The sequence below is a fragment of the Lithobates pipiens genome, unplaced genomic scaffold (assembly GCF_037356315.1).
Source record: "Lithobates pipiens isolate NorthernLeopardFrog02 unplaced genomic scaffold, aLitPip1_a1.2 Scaffold_10, whole genome shotgun sequence".
NCBI lineage: Eukaryota > Metazoa > Chordata > Amphibia > Anura > Ranidae > Lithobates > Lithobates pipiens.
In genome coordinates, this window is record NW_027507686.1 from 105,866,486 (window position 1) to 105,885,941 (window position 19,456).

At 44.8% G+C, this 19,456-nt stretch overlaps 1 protein-coding gene across 8 annotated transcripts in view; it reads right to left on the bottom strand.

Moving 5' to 3' along the window:
* The window catches only part of DUS2 (dihydrouridine synthase 2), a 1,012,599-nt gene that overhangs the window by 601,336 nt on the left and 391,807 nt on the right, over positions 1 to 19,456 (bottom strand). For all 8 annotated transcript variants that reach the window (XM_077457206.1, XM_077457175.1, XM_077457217.1 and 5 more), the window contains one exon: positions 7,111 to 7,176. In XM_077457206.1, coding sequence (XP_077313332.1) covers positions 7,111 to 7,176 — 66 coding nt within the window. The remainder of the gene's footprint in view (positions 1 to 7,110; positions 7,177 to 19,456) is intronic.

Here is a 19,456-nt window from a genome sequence, read left to right on the forward strand (position 1 = left end):
ACACCAAAATCTGGCTCCATGAATCTGACACCCCTTCTCCTGCTTCCCTCTGGCCTTCTCTGGACTCACACCCCTTGGCCTAATGGACGCAAGGGAGGTGGAGTGTGATTCCTCCTATCCCCCCAGAGCACCTTCCAGGTTATTCACTCTCCTCCCTCTCTTCCTCTCTTAACATTTGAAGCTCACTGTATATGTCTATTCTCCCCAACTTCCCTAAGAATTGCCATGATCTACTGGCCCCCTGGACTATTATCGACTTTCCTTGATGAGTTTTCTGCCTGGCTACCCTACTTTCTCTCTTTGGAAATTTCAACAATCCTTCTCGAAGATTTCAACATCCCTGCTAACACAAACACTCCTGCTACTTCTAAACTTCCTAGTCTAACCTCTTCATTTGACATGAAGCAATGGGTACAGGCTTCTACTCACTCTGATAGCAACACCCTTGACCTTGTATTCTCCTACCTTTGCACTCCATGCAACTTCGCCAACAATCCTTTTCCTCTCTCTGAACACCACCTTATTCGTTTCTCTCTCCCGCGGTCTTCCACCACCTCTCCCTCCGATCGCCTAACCATCACCCATAGAAACTTTTGCAACTTTAACTCTTCTCTCCTCTATTCTTCTACTGACCACCTCTATGACAAAATCTCTCCCCTGTCCTGCCCCAACTAAGCCAATTCCATCTATAATAAATCCCTGTCCTCCACCCTGCATAAAGTTTGCTCCCCTCACTACACGCAGAATCAGGCCTCGACCCCTACAACCATGACAAACGGATGACATTAAAATTCTCAAAAAAACGCAGTCACGCTTTTGAGTGTCTGTGGCACAAGACTAATGCCCCATACACAGGATCGGACTATCCGGCAGACAATCTGCCGGACTTTGCAGCGGAGGTCCACCGGCCTTTCCGAACGAGCGGACTTGCACACACACAACCACATTTGCGAACAGACTTTCCGGCGGACTAGGCCCAGCGAACAATCCGCCGGACTTTTGGCAGAGGTCTGACGGACTTTCCAAATGAACGAACTTGCCCACACAGGGACTAAAGTCCATTCATTTTGAACATGACTTCAGGTACGACAGGACTAGAGAAGGAACTAGAGAAGCCCTTAAAACCCCTGGTATGGGTTTTAAGGGTAAGCCCCTACGCTGAAAAAATGGCATGGGGGTCCTCCCAAAGTCCATACCAGACCCTTATCCGAGCACGCAGCCCGGCCGGTGAGGAAAGGGGTGGGAGCGATGTTGATGAGGACAAGGGCCTCTTCCCGACAATTGCGGCTGTTAGTTGTCCAGGTCTGCGGGCGGGGGGCTTATCAGAATCGTGGAGCCCCCTTTATTAAGGGGACCCCCAGATCCCCCCACCCCCATGTGAATGAGTAGCATGCCCCAGGACTGGGCCGTCATAAGGGGTGGGGTCACCATGTGACCCCACCCCTTATGCCTATATAAGTCACTGTACACCATGTCCACAGCATTACAGCAGGAGAGAGTGTTGTGTCAACATCGGAAGAACAGAAGAAGGAAGAAGAAGAAGAAGAAGACGACTAAGGAGAAAGCAGGGCTCCTCTGCTAGCAAAAGAGCAGAAGATAGCAGAGGAGCCCGGCGAGAAGAACCGAAAAGTGCGGAGAAGTTGAAAGAAGACACCCGGAGCTGCCTAATAAACTACTTTAAAAACCTGTGTAGTGTGTTTTTTTATTGACTCTTTTTCCCCCAGGTGAATGGGTAGAGGTACGATGTACCCCATACACATTCAAATAGGGTGGGGGGCTGGGAACTGGGGGCCCCCTTATTAAAGGGGGCTCCCGCATTCCGATAAGCCGCCTGCAGACCCTGACAACCAACGGCCAGAATTGTCGGGAAGGAGCCCTTGTGCTCATCAACATGGGAACAAGGTGCTTTGGGGTGGGGGGCCACAGGGCACCCCCCTTCCCCAAAGCACCCACCCCCCCATGTTGAGGGCATGCGGCCTGGCATGCTTCGGGGGGGGGGGCGCTCACTCGTCCCCACCCCCTTTCCTGACCAGCCGGACTGCGTACTCAGATAAGGGTCTGGTATGGACTTTGGGGGGATCCCCATGCCGTTTTTTTGACGTACGGGGGTTACCCTTAAAACCCATACCAGGCAACGGGGCTTGCAAGGTGTCAATCTCATCGATGGAAACAGCGAAATTGACTTCCTTCTCTAGTCCTGTCGTACCTGAAGTCATGTTCAAAATGAACGGACTTTAGTCCGTGTGTGGGCAAATCCATTCATTTGGAAAGTCTGTCACACCTGCATACAGACGAGCAGATTGTCCACTAGAAAGCCGAGTCCGGAGGACAATTTTGAAACCTTCTTTCTAAGTCCACCGGACTTTTGGAAAGAAAAAGTCTGCTGGAGCCAACACACGATCGAATTGTCCGTTCGTGTGTACGCGGCATTAGGCATTGTGTGTATGCGGCATTAGTCTCTCAAAGACTTCAATCAATACAAATCTGCCCTCAATACTATTCTTGCCTTCACACTGCCAAGCAGACCTATTTTACAACTCTAATTAACACCTCCTCATCCAGTTCCCATAAACTCTTCTCTACCTTCAACTCTCTACTTCGTCCTCCACCACCTCCATCCACTGACTAACTCACTGCCCAGAAGATTGCTAATAACTTCAAAAACAAGATTGATACAATCTGTGATGGAATCTCCACTCTACAGTTATCTCCCCCAGTTAAGACCCCATGTCAACAGGTACAATTGACACTCCCCTTATTCAAATCTGCTGCCATAGACGAAGTTGCTAAACTCCTTTCTAACTCCCATCTAACCACCTGTCCCATGGACCCTATTCCCTCTCAAATACTATGATCGCCCTCTGACTCTATCCTACACTATCTAACCCACATCTTCAATCTCTCCGTCACCTCTGGCATCTTCTCCAATGCTCTAAAACATGCATTGGTCACCCCCATACTTAAAAAGCCATCCTTGGACCCTACCAATCTTAACAACATATGCCCTATCTCCTTGCTCCCCTTTTCCTCTAAACTCCTTGAATGCCTGATTTACAACCAACTGAGTGACCACCTCATTAAAAATAACCTTCTCAATCCCCTTCAATAGGGATTCCACCCTCAAAACTCCACAGACACTGCTCTTTTGAAACTCACAAATGACCTACTAACTGCAAAAACCAATGGACACTATTCTGTACTCTCTATTTCTGGACCTTTCAGCTGCCTAATCCTGTATAATAATAATAATAATAACCTACATGTATTTATCTAGAGCATATAAGCATGAGCAACCACTGCTAACCTTCATGTAATTATCTAGAGCATGTAAATATGAGCAAACATTGCTAACCAACATTTATTTATCTATAGCATGTAAATATGAGCAAACATCGCTAACCTTCATGTGTTTCTTTAGAGCATGTAAATATGAGCACACATCGCTAATCTTCATGCATTTATCTAGAGCATGAAATGCAGTTTTCCCCATAAGGGGGGGACTTTAAAGGCATGGATTATCAGACATATGGTATAATAAAAATAAAATAATTTCATTTTTTTTTTTTATTATACCATGTGTCTGATAATCTATGCCTTTAAAGTCTCACCCTTATGGGGAAAACTATGTATTTTATGAATTTGGGATGTTGGCTGGTAAATAGCAGTTTAGTACGTTAAACCTCCATTCTTTTGATATTTATCTAGAGCAGCCTCTCTCAACCTTTTTAACACAGAGGAACCCTTGAAATAGTTCTCCAGTCTCAGGGAACCCCTGGTAAAAATGAGAAAACTACAACTCATGATAAATTAGTGTGGTGGTCAGTGGGAAGCATGGTCCTTACACTTGTGGTCATTGGGAATAATTACCTCCTTACAGATAACTAAAAAGATCAATGGTGTCGGTGGCAACTTATCGAGAGGCAGAAATGTCGCAATGCTGAAGGAACCCCTAGAAACCTCTGGAGGAACCCTAGTTGAGAATCGCTGATCTAGAGCATGTGAACATTAGCTGGCAATATTAAACTTCACATCTTCTACTAGTACATGTGGATCTGAACAAGCAGTGTTAACCTCTATGCATTTATCTAGAGCATGTGTTCATAAAATGCAAGTAATTCTCTTAGGTCCTGTACAGTACATCTCAATGTTCAAGGGAAACTCAAAGCATGATTGAAACAATCACCCTCCCGCCAGGAACTCCCCCCCCCCCTCCAAGTTATGGTTAGTTTACCAGTCCCTGTTACCTTGTTGCGCTAGTCAATGTTCTCTCTGCTTCTGTGTCTCCTCCATCATGGGGGAAAATGGTCTCTCAGGGAGTGGGAGAAACATTCCCTGTAAGCCCATCGCTACCTCCCAGTTATGTCTACAGAAGATCTGTAAAAGCGTTAGAGCCTCACAACTGTCTATTGGGAAAGATGTGTGTACACGGGGAGCTCCCAAGTCCCCCCCTCCCCTCCCCTGTTAAAGGGCAATGGGGGGTGTTCAGCTGGCTGACCGGTGCAAGGTCTGAAGCTAATTCTGTACCCGCACAGGTTCGGAATTTATGAATGTGAAGAGTGCTGGCAGATCGGCAGGGGAGCGAATTGTGAATGACACCTGTGCCTTCCAGAAAGTCACCACCAGGGGGTACCCCCATCTGTAAGTGTAGCCATGTCTTTGTGCTGTTTCCAGTACAGGTTTCAGGAGGGCTCTTCTCTGCAATGTGGCTCTCGACAGATCAGGGAGGGTTTGTATACTTGCGCCATCAAATTTGACCGGGCCATGATCCCAGGACTTGCAGAGGATGGGTCTAGGTCTGCAGACCTGGGTCCCAGGGCTCTGTGCACCCTGTATATTTCCAGTGTTGGTGGGGGAGCCTCCAGAACTCCGTGGAAAATAGCTGTAACCGTGACAGCCAAGTCCTCTGTCCTTGTAGCCTCTAGGAGTCTCCGCAGCCTCAGGTTGTTCCGACGGCTGTGGTCTTCCATTTTCTCCAGGTGTAGCTGCATTCTCCAGCCAGGGTAGCTTAAGAGGTCTGTGACTGTTCCAGAGCTGTCACTCTTGGTTCCAGTGAGGAGATTTCAGCCTCCTACGTGTCCACCCGTTCTGCGAGGGAGTGCAGGTCTGATCTCACCTCCGCTATATCTCTCTATATCTCTGCTATGTGCCTCCTCAATGCGGTGGATGAGGGCTTCGATATCAGATTTCGCGGGGAGAGCCTGCAGCATGCTGCGGAGATCTTGCTCCAGGCACCCCGGAATCTGTAAGTAAGTCAGTAAGGGACAAGCCATATCGGATCTAAAGGCTGCTAGAGTCCCTTAGCTGTAATCTAGCTCCTCAGGTGAAGTGGTAAGCTGGGTAGGAGCACAAACCTCCAGACGAGGTGCACGTGGAGTTTCTGTAATGGCCCCTAGTGGAGCCTGAAAAATATATCGCAAAAAATAAAAAACGGAGTCGCGAATAAATAACACCAAAATAAAGCTCTATTTGTGCGAACAAAATGATAAAAATTTCATTTGGGTACAGTGTAACATGACCGCGCAATTGTCACTGAAAGCGCTAGAGCGATGAAAGCTGAAAATTGGGCTGGGAAGGAAGGGGGCGAAAGTGTCCTGTATTGTAGTGGTTAAAGACATTCTACATTGGTTTGAAATGACTCAAAATAATGAATTGTTCAAGCAATTCCTGACACAAACGCACAACACCCCATATTAATCCTTGGTGGGACATTGTGCATGTCTGTCTTCCTTACCCCAGCTTTGGTGTCCTAGTTGCCAGGTGACTGGCAGCTACACCGCACATGCGTGGGCTGTGACTTCCAATTTAGTGGTGACTCGTGTAACTATGGTGTGGGTGGGTGGATGGGATGTTTCTTTTTTGCTCTTCCCGCCACCACTGAGCACACATGGCTCACTAGCAGCACGTGCGCACCTGACACATCCACCTGTGGCTGCATCCGACATTGATTGCTGCTGAAAGTGTACGTGGGGAGAAAGAACCAAGAAGAGAAGGCCATATAAATGGAGGGTCTCTCCAGGGTAGATGTCTGCTTTGGTAATCATATCTTGGCTGACCGAAAACACAGGTTAAGAGTAGCCTACCAAGGTAATGGGTATTTTTTGTGGCTTATTACTTGGTTCGATTGTATATGGTATGGACTGAATATACAGCACCAGCAATTTTCTATTATCCATTTGTTTTTCACATGCAGGACCTTATTTTGGGCAATAGCCTGTAGGTTAACATCTTTTGTGACCGGCTATCTTCTCCCTGTATGGAATTGGAACTCTGATCCTGGGTTTAAAGCATCATTGTTTATTATTTATGTTTCTTCCCCCAGTATTATTTTGGGCTTTTAATTTAGGAGTTTGGATGATGGGTATGTAGAAACATTTAGGATCTATAGCCCGGTGGTACCCCTTGCTTGAGCTTCTCCTCCAGTATATTACCCCTCTGGGAAGGCACATTTGTGGTGTGTGGTTCCTCGGGTGGCTGTTGCCCCTTGATGGAGTCTGCTCTTTTGCTGGCATGCTGACAATTTCTGTGCACATATCAGATGTAGGTAACAATATGTCATGGTTAACCAAGATACTGTACATTGGTGTGAATTATAACGGGACCCTTTTGTTTGGACCAATATTTGCAAATTACTTAATGACTTATATTTTTGTTAGGATATTAGCACCGACACCTCTCCTGATGAAGCATTACCTGCACAACACATTCAGGACACTGGACTCACCTGGACTTTAACATTGTGTTTATGATTTATCTCTATTCCTCTGTGTTGTGATGTGAAACAGTGTCTGAAACTTATGTCACACTTAATGCAGTAATATGTTTTTATACCATTTTTTAACATTTGTATTGAAAAAAAATGTGATGATTTTATGGTTTTATGTGTACTCCGTTCCTGTGACTTGCACTCTTTAAAATCCCACTTTTTTGTAAAATTTTGTTTGTGATCTCATAGGGATGTGGTGCATGGTGCAGCCCTTAGAAATATATTTATAAGCCTTACATTTTGTTCATTGTCCCTAGTGCTTTGAAGCAAAAAAAAAAAAAAAAAGATGTTTACATATGTATAATTAATAGTTGTACATTAAAATCAAAAGAAAACAAAGATCTTACTGTGGAGAGGATGCGTATCTTACAGGTCACTGGTTTGGAAATTCCATTTACCAATGTTTTCAATACCTATAGAAAAAAAGAACAAAACTCACCTAAACTGCACCACAAGTCACTTAAATGTAAATGGTTTACAACATTTTAACAAAGAAATTACCATATTTTAATCCTCATATCATGTATTGTGATCTAATAATAGCTAATTATAGACTAAAGAATTGCCATTTATTTATTTGTATGCAACAGAGCTGTAACAGAACTTGTGAAAATATTAATTCATCGGGGTGCTGTTTACAATAAATGGCACTACACTTGAAAATGATAAGAGGGAGTCTAAAGCCGGCCATACAGTAATCAAATTTTGTCGAGCTCAGTAGCAAACAGACAAATTGCAATCCATGTATGGGCAGGCTGGTAGTACAGAAGTCAATCTACCAATTGACTTCTGTACAACCAGACTGTCAAGTTGTTCCTGATCGATTACCAGTTATATTCTGCAACACTTATTAGTGTATTCTGTTTGTGGAGAAGTCTCCCCGCTGTCAGAATATAATAACTCTGCAAGAGGCATTCCACCATCCGTGTGTATGGGGAAATCGGGTATTTTTTTCTTCTTTTCATTCAACCCACTAGCTGAACAAAAAAATAAATACTTAAATAAAAAATGTATGTATTTATAAATGAATGGGCTGCCTTAGATTGACAAAGATCAAAGTTGAACGGGTCAAAACTGATCAATAATCAGCAAGTAACATAGCTGAAGGCAATACAGAATCACAACAGTAAAATAGTTACAATTGTTCCTCTAATGACTCAGATCACAAGTTATATTGTGTGTTCAAGACATCAGAAGAAACCTCTATTGGTTATAAACTGTAAACAGCATTTATGGGTGCATTAGCAGCCCATTTAAAAGGAACATGCATGTACAAAACCTGGGACATGCTAGATGTCTAGCATCAAGCTGGCATTTTGGTATCTGATGTCTGAGTCACTGATCTAGAGAAAGTATAGACACATGGAAATATGACACTTATTTAAACCATACTTATTTTGTTCATGATTCAAAAGTACTTAAGTCAGTCATAGCCAGGCATAAACAGGGAGTGACCTCCCTGTTTTCTTAAATGTCATAGCCAGGCAAGTAGCATTTTCTTTAGGAGGTCAGTAATAGAAGCCCACATACTTCCCTCATGACAGTGTAACTTTAAAATATGTTTTAGCAAAGATACATATACTGGTGTTACAAATTTACAGCTGATCTTAAGGTTTTAGTGAAGTTTTAATAGTTCCACTGGACCCAGTTGGTCCAAATGAACAATCCACTTCACTAAACAGATACTGTGGCCATGTGTACTACATACAGCACACAGCTCTGTGCTAAAACAGTGACATGGGAACTTCCTGGAAAAAAATAGGATTTTTCCTACAGCTTACCTGTAAAATCATTTTCTTGGAGTACCTCACGGAACACAAAGCAGCTATAGTAATTACTATCTGGGTTATAAGCCACCTTATAGGTGAATGGACGGAAGACCGTGATTGATCCTATCCTCCACACTCCACTTAAGTGCTTCCGTCAGTATACCGCTTCCTAAGTCCTGGAACACGAGTCCAATGGATCTGGCTATAGGGACCCCCAAGAACCAGACAACACCAGTCTTGGAGTACATCAGGAATACATTTTTATTTGAGATCTCACACAAATATATACAGCAGGATGACTAAAACCTAACCTAATTAGCATGAGCTAATTATCTAATCATTGACCCAGACTAGTTGACTGAGAGAGAAGGCTTTTTAGGGTAAGACTTTACGTCTCCTAGCTCACTGACGGAGTATTCAATACACATTACCATAAACATCAACACAGGGTTAATTAGCACAAACAACAATGGGTGGAATACTCTTACAAGCCAGACTAGACTCATTCGCACAACAGACAGGTGGCTGGAGAGGTGATGATATTAGCATCTATCAGTTTGTGCCCCAACAGTATGATTCAGTCACTATTGCTAATCGGGCATATACATATCCAGAGTCTGTGTGTCTTTGGGGGGGGGGGTGGACCTGAATACAAAGTAACACCACCTCAGGGGTCCCCAGGCATACAGCTCACAAAGAGCACCGTTCCCCCAAAATGCCAGGGCCCATAATTGGTGGGCAAGAGACTGGTATTCAGTCCCCTACAAAAGCCTCTGCCCCGGGTGAGTCTGTCACATTTCTCCCCCATCAAAGGTGGACTAACAAGGTCCCAGACCTCCACCTGGTCTGGACATGCGTTAGTCAGGCAGACTGAACACACATAGTATGCCCGCATGATCTCCTTTCTTGGCTGCAAGGAATAGTTGACCTCAGAAGGTGTGGGGCAGAGGTCATTTACTCTCTGTCCAGCTGCCAGCACTTCAGCTGTGTGGTTTTTAACATTCTGGGCTCGGTCTGCTGCTGGGCAGAGGGGCCGATCACTGCAGCTTCCTGAAGCTGTACAGACACACTAGGTGCTAGGCAGAGGCCAGCAGCGCTCTGCTCTGTTGCCAGTGATTCAGCTGGGAGTAGCAGCTTTACTATCTCAGCTTGTCGCTGGAGAGAAGGGCCAACTGTCCCGGTTCCCTGGAACTTCACAGTTGTTGCCGGTGCTGGGCAGAGGTTGGTATCACTCTGCCCTGTTGCCAGCACTTCTGCTGGGGGTTTGCTAGGTAGTTCCTCCTCTACAAAAATGTCTATCCCAATCTCTGGAAATGCTAAAAGTGTGGGACAGAGGTCTTGGACCCTCTGTCCAGTGACTAGCGCTTCAGCTGGGGAAGTTCCTTGCAACTCCATAGATGCTGCTGGCAGAAAATCACATGTCCCTGCCAGTGTTGTGGGAGAAAGGCCGACTACCTCTTCTCTCAAGAAGGCTGAAGCCACTGTTGGTGCCGTAACACTGTTGTCAGCAATTCAGGTTTGGGAATGGCAATCTCCCGAGTTTCCACTGCCGATTCTCTGGCATGCTGCTGAACGTGTTCTAGCAGTTTCCTGTATGCCCTTTCCAGATGTTGTTCCTTCCTTACCAAATGGTCCAGATCAGGTTTAAGCTCTGAGACCCCTGCAAGACAGAGCATAGCCTCTCTATATTTTTGCAGGTCCTCAAGGGTAGGTTCCCCTTCATCGCCAAACACAAAACGATCTGTAAGGCTCTCCGACAGCAATCCAGGGCCTCCAAAGTCACATCCCTCTGGAAAGCATTCTGTTGTCTCCCCTAAATATCCCAGCTCTGTGTGCCATTGCAGAGCCTGATAATGATTGTCCAGCTCTATCTCCTGCTGGACCTGCCTGCCCAATTCAGTCACCCATTGCTCCTGGGGTCGCTCTCCCAGAAATGCCATGCGCAATGCCCGTTGGTCACTGGCCCATTGCTCTTGGGTTGGAAAGCACTTACCCTGTTTATACTAGCAAGCTGGAGGGCTCCAATCCATAGCCCCACCCGAATCTGCTGCCTGAGCTGCAGGTATTCATCCTCAGACACAGTCCTAGTGTATGCTGAAAGGATGATCCGCAGCACTCACGGGAACTCTGATGCCAGGTCCATATCTCCGCTGGGGTGACCAAAGTCTGCTATCCTGATCTTAAATCCAGGTGGAGGTTTGGATGTCCCAGACTGCAGGAAGCGTCCCACTGCTTGCCACCAATGTGATGGAACGTCCCTACACTCCACTTGAGTGCTTCTGTCAGTATACCGCTTCCTACGTCCTGGGACACGATTCCAATGGATCTGGCTATAGGGACCCCCAAGAACCAGACAACACCAGTCTTGGAGTACATCAGGAATACATTTTTATTTGAGATCACACACATATATACAGCAGGATGACTAAAACCTAACCTAATTAGCATGAGCTAATTATCTAATCATTGACCCAGACTAGTTGACTGATAGATAAGACTTTTCAGGGTAAGACTTTACGTCTCCTAGCTCACTGACTGACTATTCAATAATCATTACCATAAACATCAACACAGGGTTAATTAGCACAAACAACAATGGGTGGAATACACTTACAAGCCAGACTAGACTCATTCGCATAACAGAGAGGTGTCTGGAGTTGATGATATTAGCATTTAACAGCTTGTGCCCCAACAGTATGATTCAGTCACTATTGCTAATATGGCATATACATATCCAGAGTCTCTGTGTCTTGGGGGGGACATGGACCTGAATCCAAAGTAACACCACCTCAGGGGTCCCCAGGCATACAGCTCACAAAGAGCACCCCCAAATGCCAGGGAGTATATACATATCCAGAGTCTCTGTGTCTTGGGGGGGGACATGGACCTGAATCCAAAGTAACACCACCTCAGGGGTCCCCAGGCATACAGCTCACAAAGAGCACCATTCCCCCAAATGCCAGGGGGTATAATCGGTAGGCAAGAGGCTGGCATTCAGTCCCCTCCAAAAGCCTGTGTCCTGGGTGAGTCTGTCACACAGACTCCCCCCCCCCCCATATAACCCATCCTATACAGGAAGTACCTAAGTTTTGTAGCAAGCAATTTCCAAAAGAGGGGGGAGGGGCCTCTGTGTTCTGTTATGTACTCCAAGAAAAGGATTTACAGGTAAGCTGTAGAAGAAAATCATTTTCTTTATCATGCATCACGGGACATAGAGCAGCTATAGTAATTACTATCTGGGATGTCCCAAAGCAATGCCCTTGAGGGGAGTTAGACACCATCATAGAAACTGCCACCAAAGGAGGACCTACACTGCTATTTGTAATATGCTGAGGTCAAAGGCAATATCTTCTAAGTGATTGACATTGATCTGGTAAAAACCCATAGATGAATAAACAAAAGACCAAATAGTGGTCTTTTACACCTAGGCCACTGACATCTGATGATGGATGACCCAAGATATTCCTACACCTGGTAGAGGATCTCTCCCCAGAAAAAAAAAATGTTTTATTTGTCATACATCACGGGACACAGAGCCACAGCATTTACTTTGAAACGCGTTGGGTGCAAGAAATTCTAGTATATTACTTGTTATTTCCTTTTGGATGACAACACTGCAACATGCGTTTTTATATGTGTTGTATATGTTTTGTATTTTCATACTTCAATAAATAATTTTTCATATTCATAGTAAGATAACTTTTATAATAATAATTTGTTGTACCTTAAAAGTCCGCCACCAGGGTTTTTTGTTTCAACAGTGTGTCAACGTGCTATTTCCCAGCATGGGGATTAATGTACGCATTTTGTGGGTGCAACCCCTTCCTCCCTACCAAAGTGGCTGAGATGAAGGGGTTGCACCCCCAAAACACGTACATTCATCCCCCATGATGGGAAATAGCACATGTTGACATTAGGCATGGAATCAGGAGGAAAATGCCCAGTTTGAATCACAATTTGTGTGCATCTTCCAAATTTGGCTTTTACAGGGGTGACACCCCATCTGATGAAGGCAATATCACCACAGTTTGGACATTCTCGTGTCTGATATTGTCTTCACTTTTCAAAGTTGAACTCTAAGTTCCTGAGTTGTGTATGTTATGTTTTGAAACATGTCTGTTTTATGAAAAAAAAAAAAAAAAAAAGGCTAGTTTTAGTAATGTTACCAAAAATAATGTTATATACATCAAAAATTTTGGTTTGTTGTAAAACCCTTTTATAAATGTGAATGTGCTTTGTGTAAAATTGTTTATTATCATCAACAATGTGTGGCTTCTTCTTCCAATGCTCAAAAGCATTTTTTTTGTAGTAAAGTTGGTGTTTTCTGTGACAATGGGGGTTATTTATTAAAGGCAAATTGACTTTGCACTCAAGTGCAGTTTCAAGGGCAGTTTTGCAGTGCACTTGTAGTGCATAGTGGATTTGCCTTTAGTAAATAACACCCACAGTGCTTTTTCATTTGCCCCAATCACGCCATTTTTATGACTCCACACATTTCTATCATGGTGCTGAAAATGATTAATATTTTTTGTCAGTAATGCACCACATACATTAACAAGAAAAACAAGGTGTGTGTAGCAGACCCACAACATAATAATAATATTAGCTGAAGAAGAGACTGTCATCTCATGTCTCAAAGAAATTTGGTTTGCACTGTTGAAGAAAAAGGACCAAACAAATTCAAAATAAAAACCTAGGAAACAAGCCCAAGCAATAAATGAAAACAAATATTATTGCAGTTTCAAATATACATTTATTTTAATAATGCCTCTCAGACATTGTCTGGCATATTAATGCCCCCCTCCCCCACCTGCAAAGTACTCTGCGTATCTGTTTCTGACCTTGTGGGCGCTTTTGGGGGGCAAGCCAGGATGGCCAGCTTCAAGTGCTGTCAGGTTTTAAAGTACTGGAAAGTCTGCCTCAGGCCCAACTGAGGCCACATAGTTTGTTGAGTTTCTTTTGAGAAAATTGTGAAAAATGCAGCAAGAAAGCACATGGTTCAGTTTATATTCCGCCATGTGGATCGGTGTCAAAAATAGGCTGGCCATTTTCCCAAAAGTGTTCTATACCACTCTTCTGGCTCTGGCCAGCCGGTAATTAAAAACCTCCTGGTCCGGGGTGAGGGTCCTCATCAGGAATGGCTGCATAAGATGGTCTCCCAGCGCAAACGCTTCATTTGCGACCAAGACAAAGTGGAGTCCTTCCACATTCTCCTCTGGAGGTGGCAAGCCCAAGCTGCCACTCTGGAGACGCCAGCAGAACTATGTCTGGGTGATCACTCCACCATTCGACATCTGGCCATTTCTCCCCATGTCCACATACAGGAACTCGTGGGTAGCTGACACAACGGCCAACAGCACAATACTATTATACCCCTTGTAATTATAATAATAGGACCCCAAGTTGGAGGGTGGGATGATGTGGACGTATTTCCCATCAATTGCACCTCCACAATTGGGAAAGTCCCAATGGGTGGCAAAGTGGGAGGCCACATTCTGCCATTCCTGTGGCGTTGAAGGAAACTGTGGAGTCAAACAAGAAAAAAAAAATAGTCATTTTGCACATCAACATTGCAAGCAGATTAGACACAAACATTTTTGGCCAACATAAGTATAATTTTCTTTTTAAATGAGTATTTAAAGTATAAGGTCCACTTATCAGAGTCCTTACCCCATCTGATGGTCCATTGCAAAAATTTAGGGGGGGGGGGTTTGGACAGGTGACCCTCTCCACTTCATTGAGAGCTGAATGCATAAATAATGTGTTAACTTTGGCCAGTCCCTTCTTACTTACACTATTGGCAGCCCAATGGACAGGTAAGAAGTGTCATAATAACAAAAAATAAAAATACCCACTGAACAAATGGAAGCACATTTTAACATTCTGCTATTACCTATCAAGATAATAATATGAGAAACAAACTTCAAACATTTGAAAGTATTCAGGCAGGCCCTTGCAATACATGCTTTGGTGAATTCATCCATTATATCTGACCACAAAAGAGGTAGGTATAATGTGTATGGGTTGGCAAAGTCAGCAGATAGAGGATTGCTATCAGCTGACTTAGTGTTGGGGGAGGGGGGTTCCACCAAAAAAAGCCTCAGGACAGGGCGTGGCTTGGCCGCTGACCGGAATGGCTGCATAGACACAGAGCTCCTCACATCCACCAAGCTATAAGCAGCATCCAGCGCCATCAACCTCATCGATCCATCCCACGGAGAGCCAGGGATCACCCCACGTCACCGGGGACATGACCCGCGGGAGATCCGACACCCACGGAGCAAGAAAACTCACAGAGTTTTATATGAAGCCCGCCAGTGTGCAGGCCCAAGATGGCGCCGACCGGGACAAAAGCCCTGCGCCTCAGGAGACACCCGCGGCCTCGACAGCCCTAGTGCCCACAGATGACCCCCTCTCTGACATGGAGGAATCTGGGGAACAGCAGCGCTTGCCCAGCATATCACCGGCTGACAGAGGTAAGAGATCAGCGATGTTTCCAGTACACTCTCCCTCTAAGCCTCCCCCAGTGAAGCGGCAACATGGCGCTGACACCTGTAGTTTCACAGCAGCACCAGGTGAATCTAACTCCTCTCTGGCAGCTTACAACACTTCTGACAGCCCTGCTTCTGAACATACCCTGAAGGCCATGTTACTCTCATTACAAGCAGATATGCAGAAGGAGCTTAGATCCTCAATTAACCATTTACTGGACAGAGTAGATGACATGGAAGATCATATAGATCACATTGAGCACCATCTCTCTGCAGCCACCAGCTCCCATAACACTATGGTTGACATTCAGGATGAACACTCTGCAGCTATCCACCAGCTGCGTCTTAAAGTTGCAGACCTCGAAGACCGCTCAAGGCGGAATAATATTAAAATTTGAGGGGTCCCAGAAACTGTATCATCTCCTGATATAGTCCCATACCTGCATCAACTGTTTCGTAAGATTATACCTTCCTTAACACCGCAGGATCTCCTCATTGATAGGGTGCATAGGATCCACAAACCGCAGCACCTGCCCGACTCAATACCCAGAGATATCCTGGCTAGGATACACTTTTTTAACTCTAAGGAGCAGATCATGAGGGCAGCGAGAACCATACGTAACCTTCCTGAACCCTTCACTAAAATTCAGCTGTATAACGATATCTCGGCCGCCACCTCACAGGCGGGCAAAGCTTTTTCACAAATTACTGTGATCCTCATAGAGCACAAAATCGCATACTAAGCTTCTTGTAAGCTACCAGCAACAGCAAGTCGCCTTCCTAACTCCCAAGGATGGATTCAAACAGCTGCATAACTGGGGCATCTCACCTAACATACCCCCCGTGCCACCTTTCAATACTAGATCCTCCAGGATCCCTACTAAATGGGCTACAAAAGTTAAATCATAACTCTCTGAGGACAAGGGGGTAACCTTTCTGGTCGCCCTCTTTATTAGCTGGTTCTTAGTTAACATGCAAGTGTGGATGACCGTCTTATTTACCTCGAATCCTCCACGCCAGACTGCCACTGTGTGCTAGGCACATGGCATTCTTCATATTTTTACACCCGAGTTACCGTTCCACTTCGTTTTTTCCACCTATTGTTCCTAAAGGAACCGTTTAATAGAGTGACTTGTGCCTCTATATCACCCGGTTAGCGATATAGAAGCCTCAGCACATTTTCTTTTCTTTACTGATTTCTTGTTATATTTTGTGACAACTGCTAGTTTCTGCTAAAGTTTACGATTTTGTTTATGTACACTGTGTAACTAACCACTACTTGCCTCCGCATAAGGTTCAATCAACCTCAGTACCATCTTGACAACTGCACTTAGTATATCATGTCCCTTACAATCACATCCCTTAACGTTAAAGGATTGAATAGTCCTTTCAAGCGATCCCTCTTATGGAGGGAAGCAACTACTTCCCGATCCGACATTTTATGCGACCAGGAGACCCACCTGTCCTCACAGAACTCTCCACAATGTACCAATAAGCGGTACCCACATATCTTCCACTCCCGCACAAACAAAAAAGTCAGAGGAGTATTGATAGCAGTGCGTTCCACTGTAGCACTCACAGTTTCCAACGTAGAACAAGACCCAGAAGGAAGATTCCTAATACTAGCCGCACGTTTTAATAACAAGCCCTTGGTAATTGTTAACATATACGCTCCTAACTCACACCAAAAGCCCTTTCTTAAATCCATTCTTGCCAAAATACAACACTATCCGAAAGACCAAATCATTTTATGCGGGAACTTCAATGCGGTGCTAGATCACACGCTTGATTCCTCAACCTCCCGCAGGAGACGTCTTCCACCCTCTCCTCCATTCTACACTTAGAAGACTTTTATGACCCTTGGAGGTGTCAACATGGTACTGAGAGAGATTATACGTTCTACTTTAATGCCTAGAGATCATATTCCAGGATTGACCTGTTCCTGACATCCAAAGTGTTGCTCCAAGCAGTTTCCTCCACCAGTATTGGAGTAATTTCGTGGTCAGACCATGCCCCTATCTCAATGGTTCTCAATCTATCCCCATCTACTACCCCAATTACATTGTGGCATTTAAACGCCAACCTAATCAGCACCAAGGACATTAGGGAACAGGTCAAATCTGCCATAGATGAGTACTTTACTTTAAACCAACATTCTGTCTCCAATGACACTACATATTGGAATGCCCATAAGGCGGTCATACGAGGGGTTCTACTAAAACTGGGGGGCCAGGAGAAGAAAAAGCGCTCTGTGACCCTTAACACCCTTCTAGATAAAATAAAGTCCCTAGAGAAAAGTAACATGCATTCACCCTCTGCCTCCACCCACGCAGAACTCGGTAAACTAAGGTCAGAACTGAGTACTTACCTTCAGAACAAACATGAGTTCTACTTGCGAAAACTTAAGCTTACATGGTACTCACAGGGAAATAAAACAGGGAAAACCCTGGCCCAACAATACAAACGTAAAACAGCCCAATCCACAATTTCATATTTGGAAGACCCTAAGGGCAACAGACTGACTAACCTCAAGGATATAGCCAATTGCTTTGGTTAATTTTATCAACAATTATACAACTTAAAAGACTCCTCGACTGAGACACAGCCCACTGACACGAATATCCAGACTTTTCTTTTCGACGTATCTCTCCCCTCCTTATCCCCTTCACAATCAGCAGACTTAGCGCTACCTTTTTCGCCCCAGGAAATTAAGAATGCCATTAAAGGCCTACCATTACACAAGGCCCCGGGCCCAGACGGCTTTGGAAACGAATATTACAAAACATTTGCTGAAACACTAATCCCACATTTATGTAACTCTTTTAATCGAATGCTCGCCACCAGAGAGATCCCCACAGAATCCTTAGAAGCCACTATTTCCACCATACACAAACCAGGGAAAGTGCCACACGACCCAGCAAACTACCGTCCTATTTCGCTTCTTAACTCCGACCTGAAAATGTTTGCCAAGCTTCTGGCCACCCGACTATCACAACACATGACTCACCTTATACACCCGGACCAAGTAAGGTTCATCCCCCGACGTCAGGCTTCCGATGGTACCCCTAGGTTTGTGGATCTTATCCACTGGGCGGAACGCAGTCGAACGCCTTCTCTGCTGATTTCTTTAGATGCAGAGAAGGCATTCAACAGAGTTCATTGGGGATACCTTGAAGCAGTTCTGAAAAAATTTGGTGTAGAGGGCAACTTCTTGAAAGCTATTCTGGGCCTATACTCCTCACCTACTGCGAGGATTCGTACCCCGGGCATTCTTTCCAACCCCTTTAAAATCACTAACGGTACTCGGCAGGGATGCCCACTCTCACCCTTGATTTTTGCCCTAGTAATGGAACCACTGGCACAGACGATTCGGTCACATCCTCATATTGAAGGTATCAATGTGAAAGATGCATGCCATAAGATAGGTTTATACGCAGATGTAATCATAGCTCTCACTGATCCAGTAAAGTCTTTGCCTGCCCTGACTGAAGTTTTGCATAATTTTAGTGAGGTATCAATGTACAAATTGAATCACACGAAATCTGCCATGCTTGGCATTGCGATTCCTCCAGCGCTAAAATCAGAAATCTCCAAAATCTCACCCTTCTCCTGGGCTCCCAGTTCCTCTATGATATATGTGGGCATTCAACTGGTTTCCCCCTCCTCAGCAATGCTTCGAAACAATCTTGCCTCTTTCTATGTGAAGTTGAACAACCTGAACTCGAATATGACCTCCATAAAAGCCTCATGGGTTGGTAGGATAGCTCTAACCAAAATGTTTCTCCTCCCACATGTGCTCTACTTTTTTCGGACCCTCCCACTCCCAATTCTTACGGCAGACCTATCTAAAATCCAGCGTATCCTAGACTCATTGATATTGGCAGGACGTAAGCCCTGCTTGAAATCCTCCGTCCTATGTACACCCACTGTCTCTGGTGGGGTGGGGGCACTAGATGTTAAAAAATATTACAAGGCCATCATATTGGATCAAGGGAAGCAACTATGGTCGCAGAATCCAGACGTAAGGTGGCACCAAATAGAATCGGTAGCATTTCCCAATAGTCCACAATTGACTTTAGCAGCGATCTGGATGTCTCTTCCTATCACACGGTCTATCTTCCCTACGGTACGTGCTTGTTTAACGCAATGGTCCGCAATATGTCATGTCCACCGGGGTATCCATGAAGACTCATTGAAAAGTTTACCTTTGTTGACTACTATCCCCAGACCTCTCTATCCAACACTGGTATGACACTGGAATCAAAACCATTGGAGATCTTTACCTTCGGCCGGACCTAAAGAGTTTCCAACAGCTGACATCGGAATTCAGACTCTCGCATAAAGACTTTTACATATACCTCAGAATCAGACATTCTCTCAAAAATTTCGACCTCTACAGAAACCACCTCCAAGGAGCTTCTCAAATACTACAA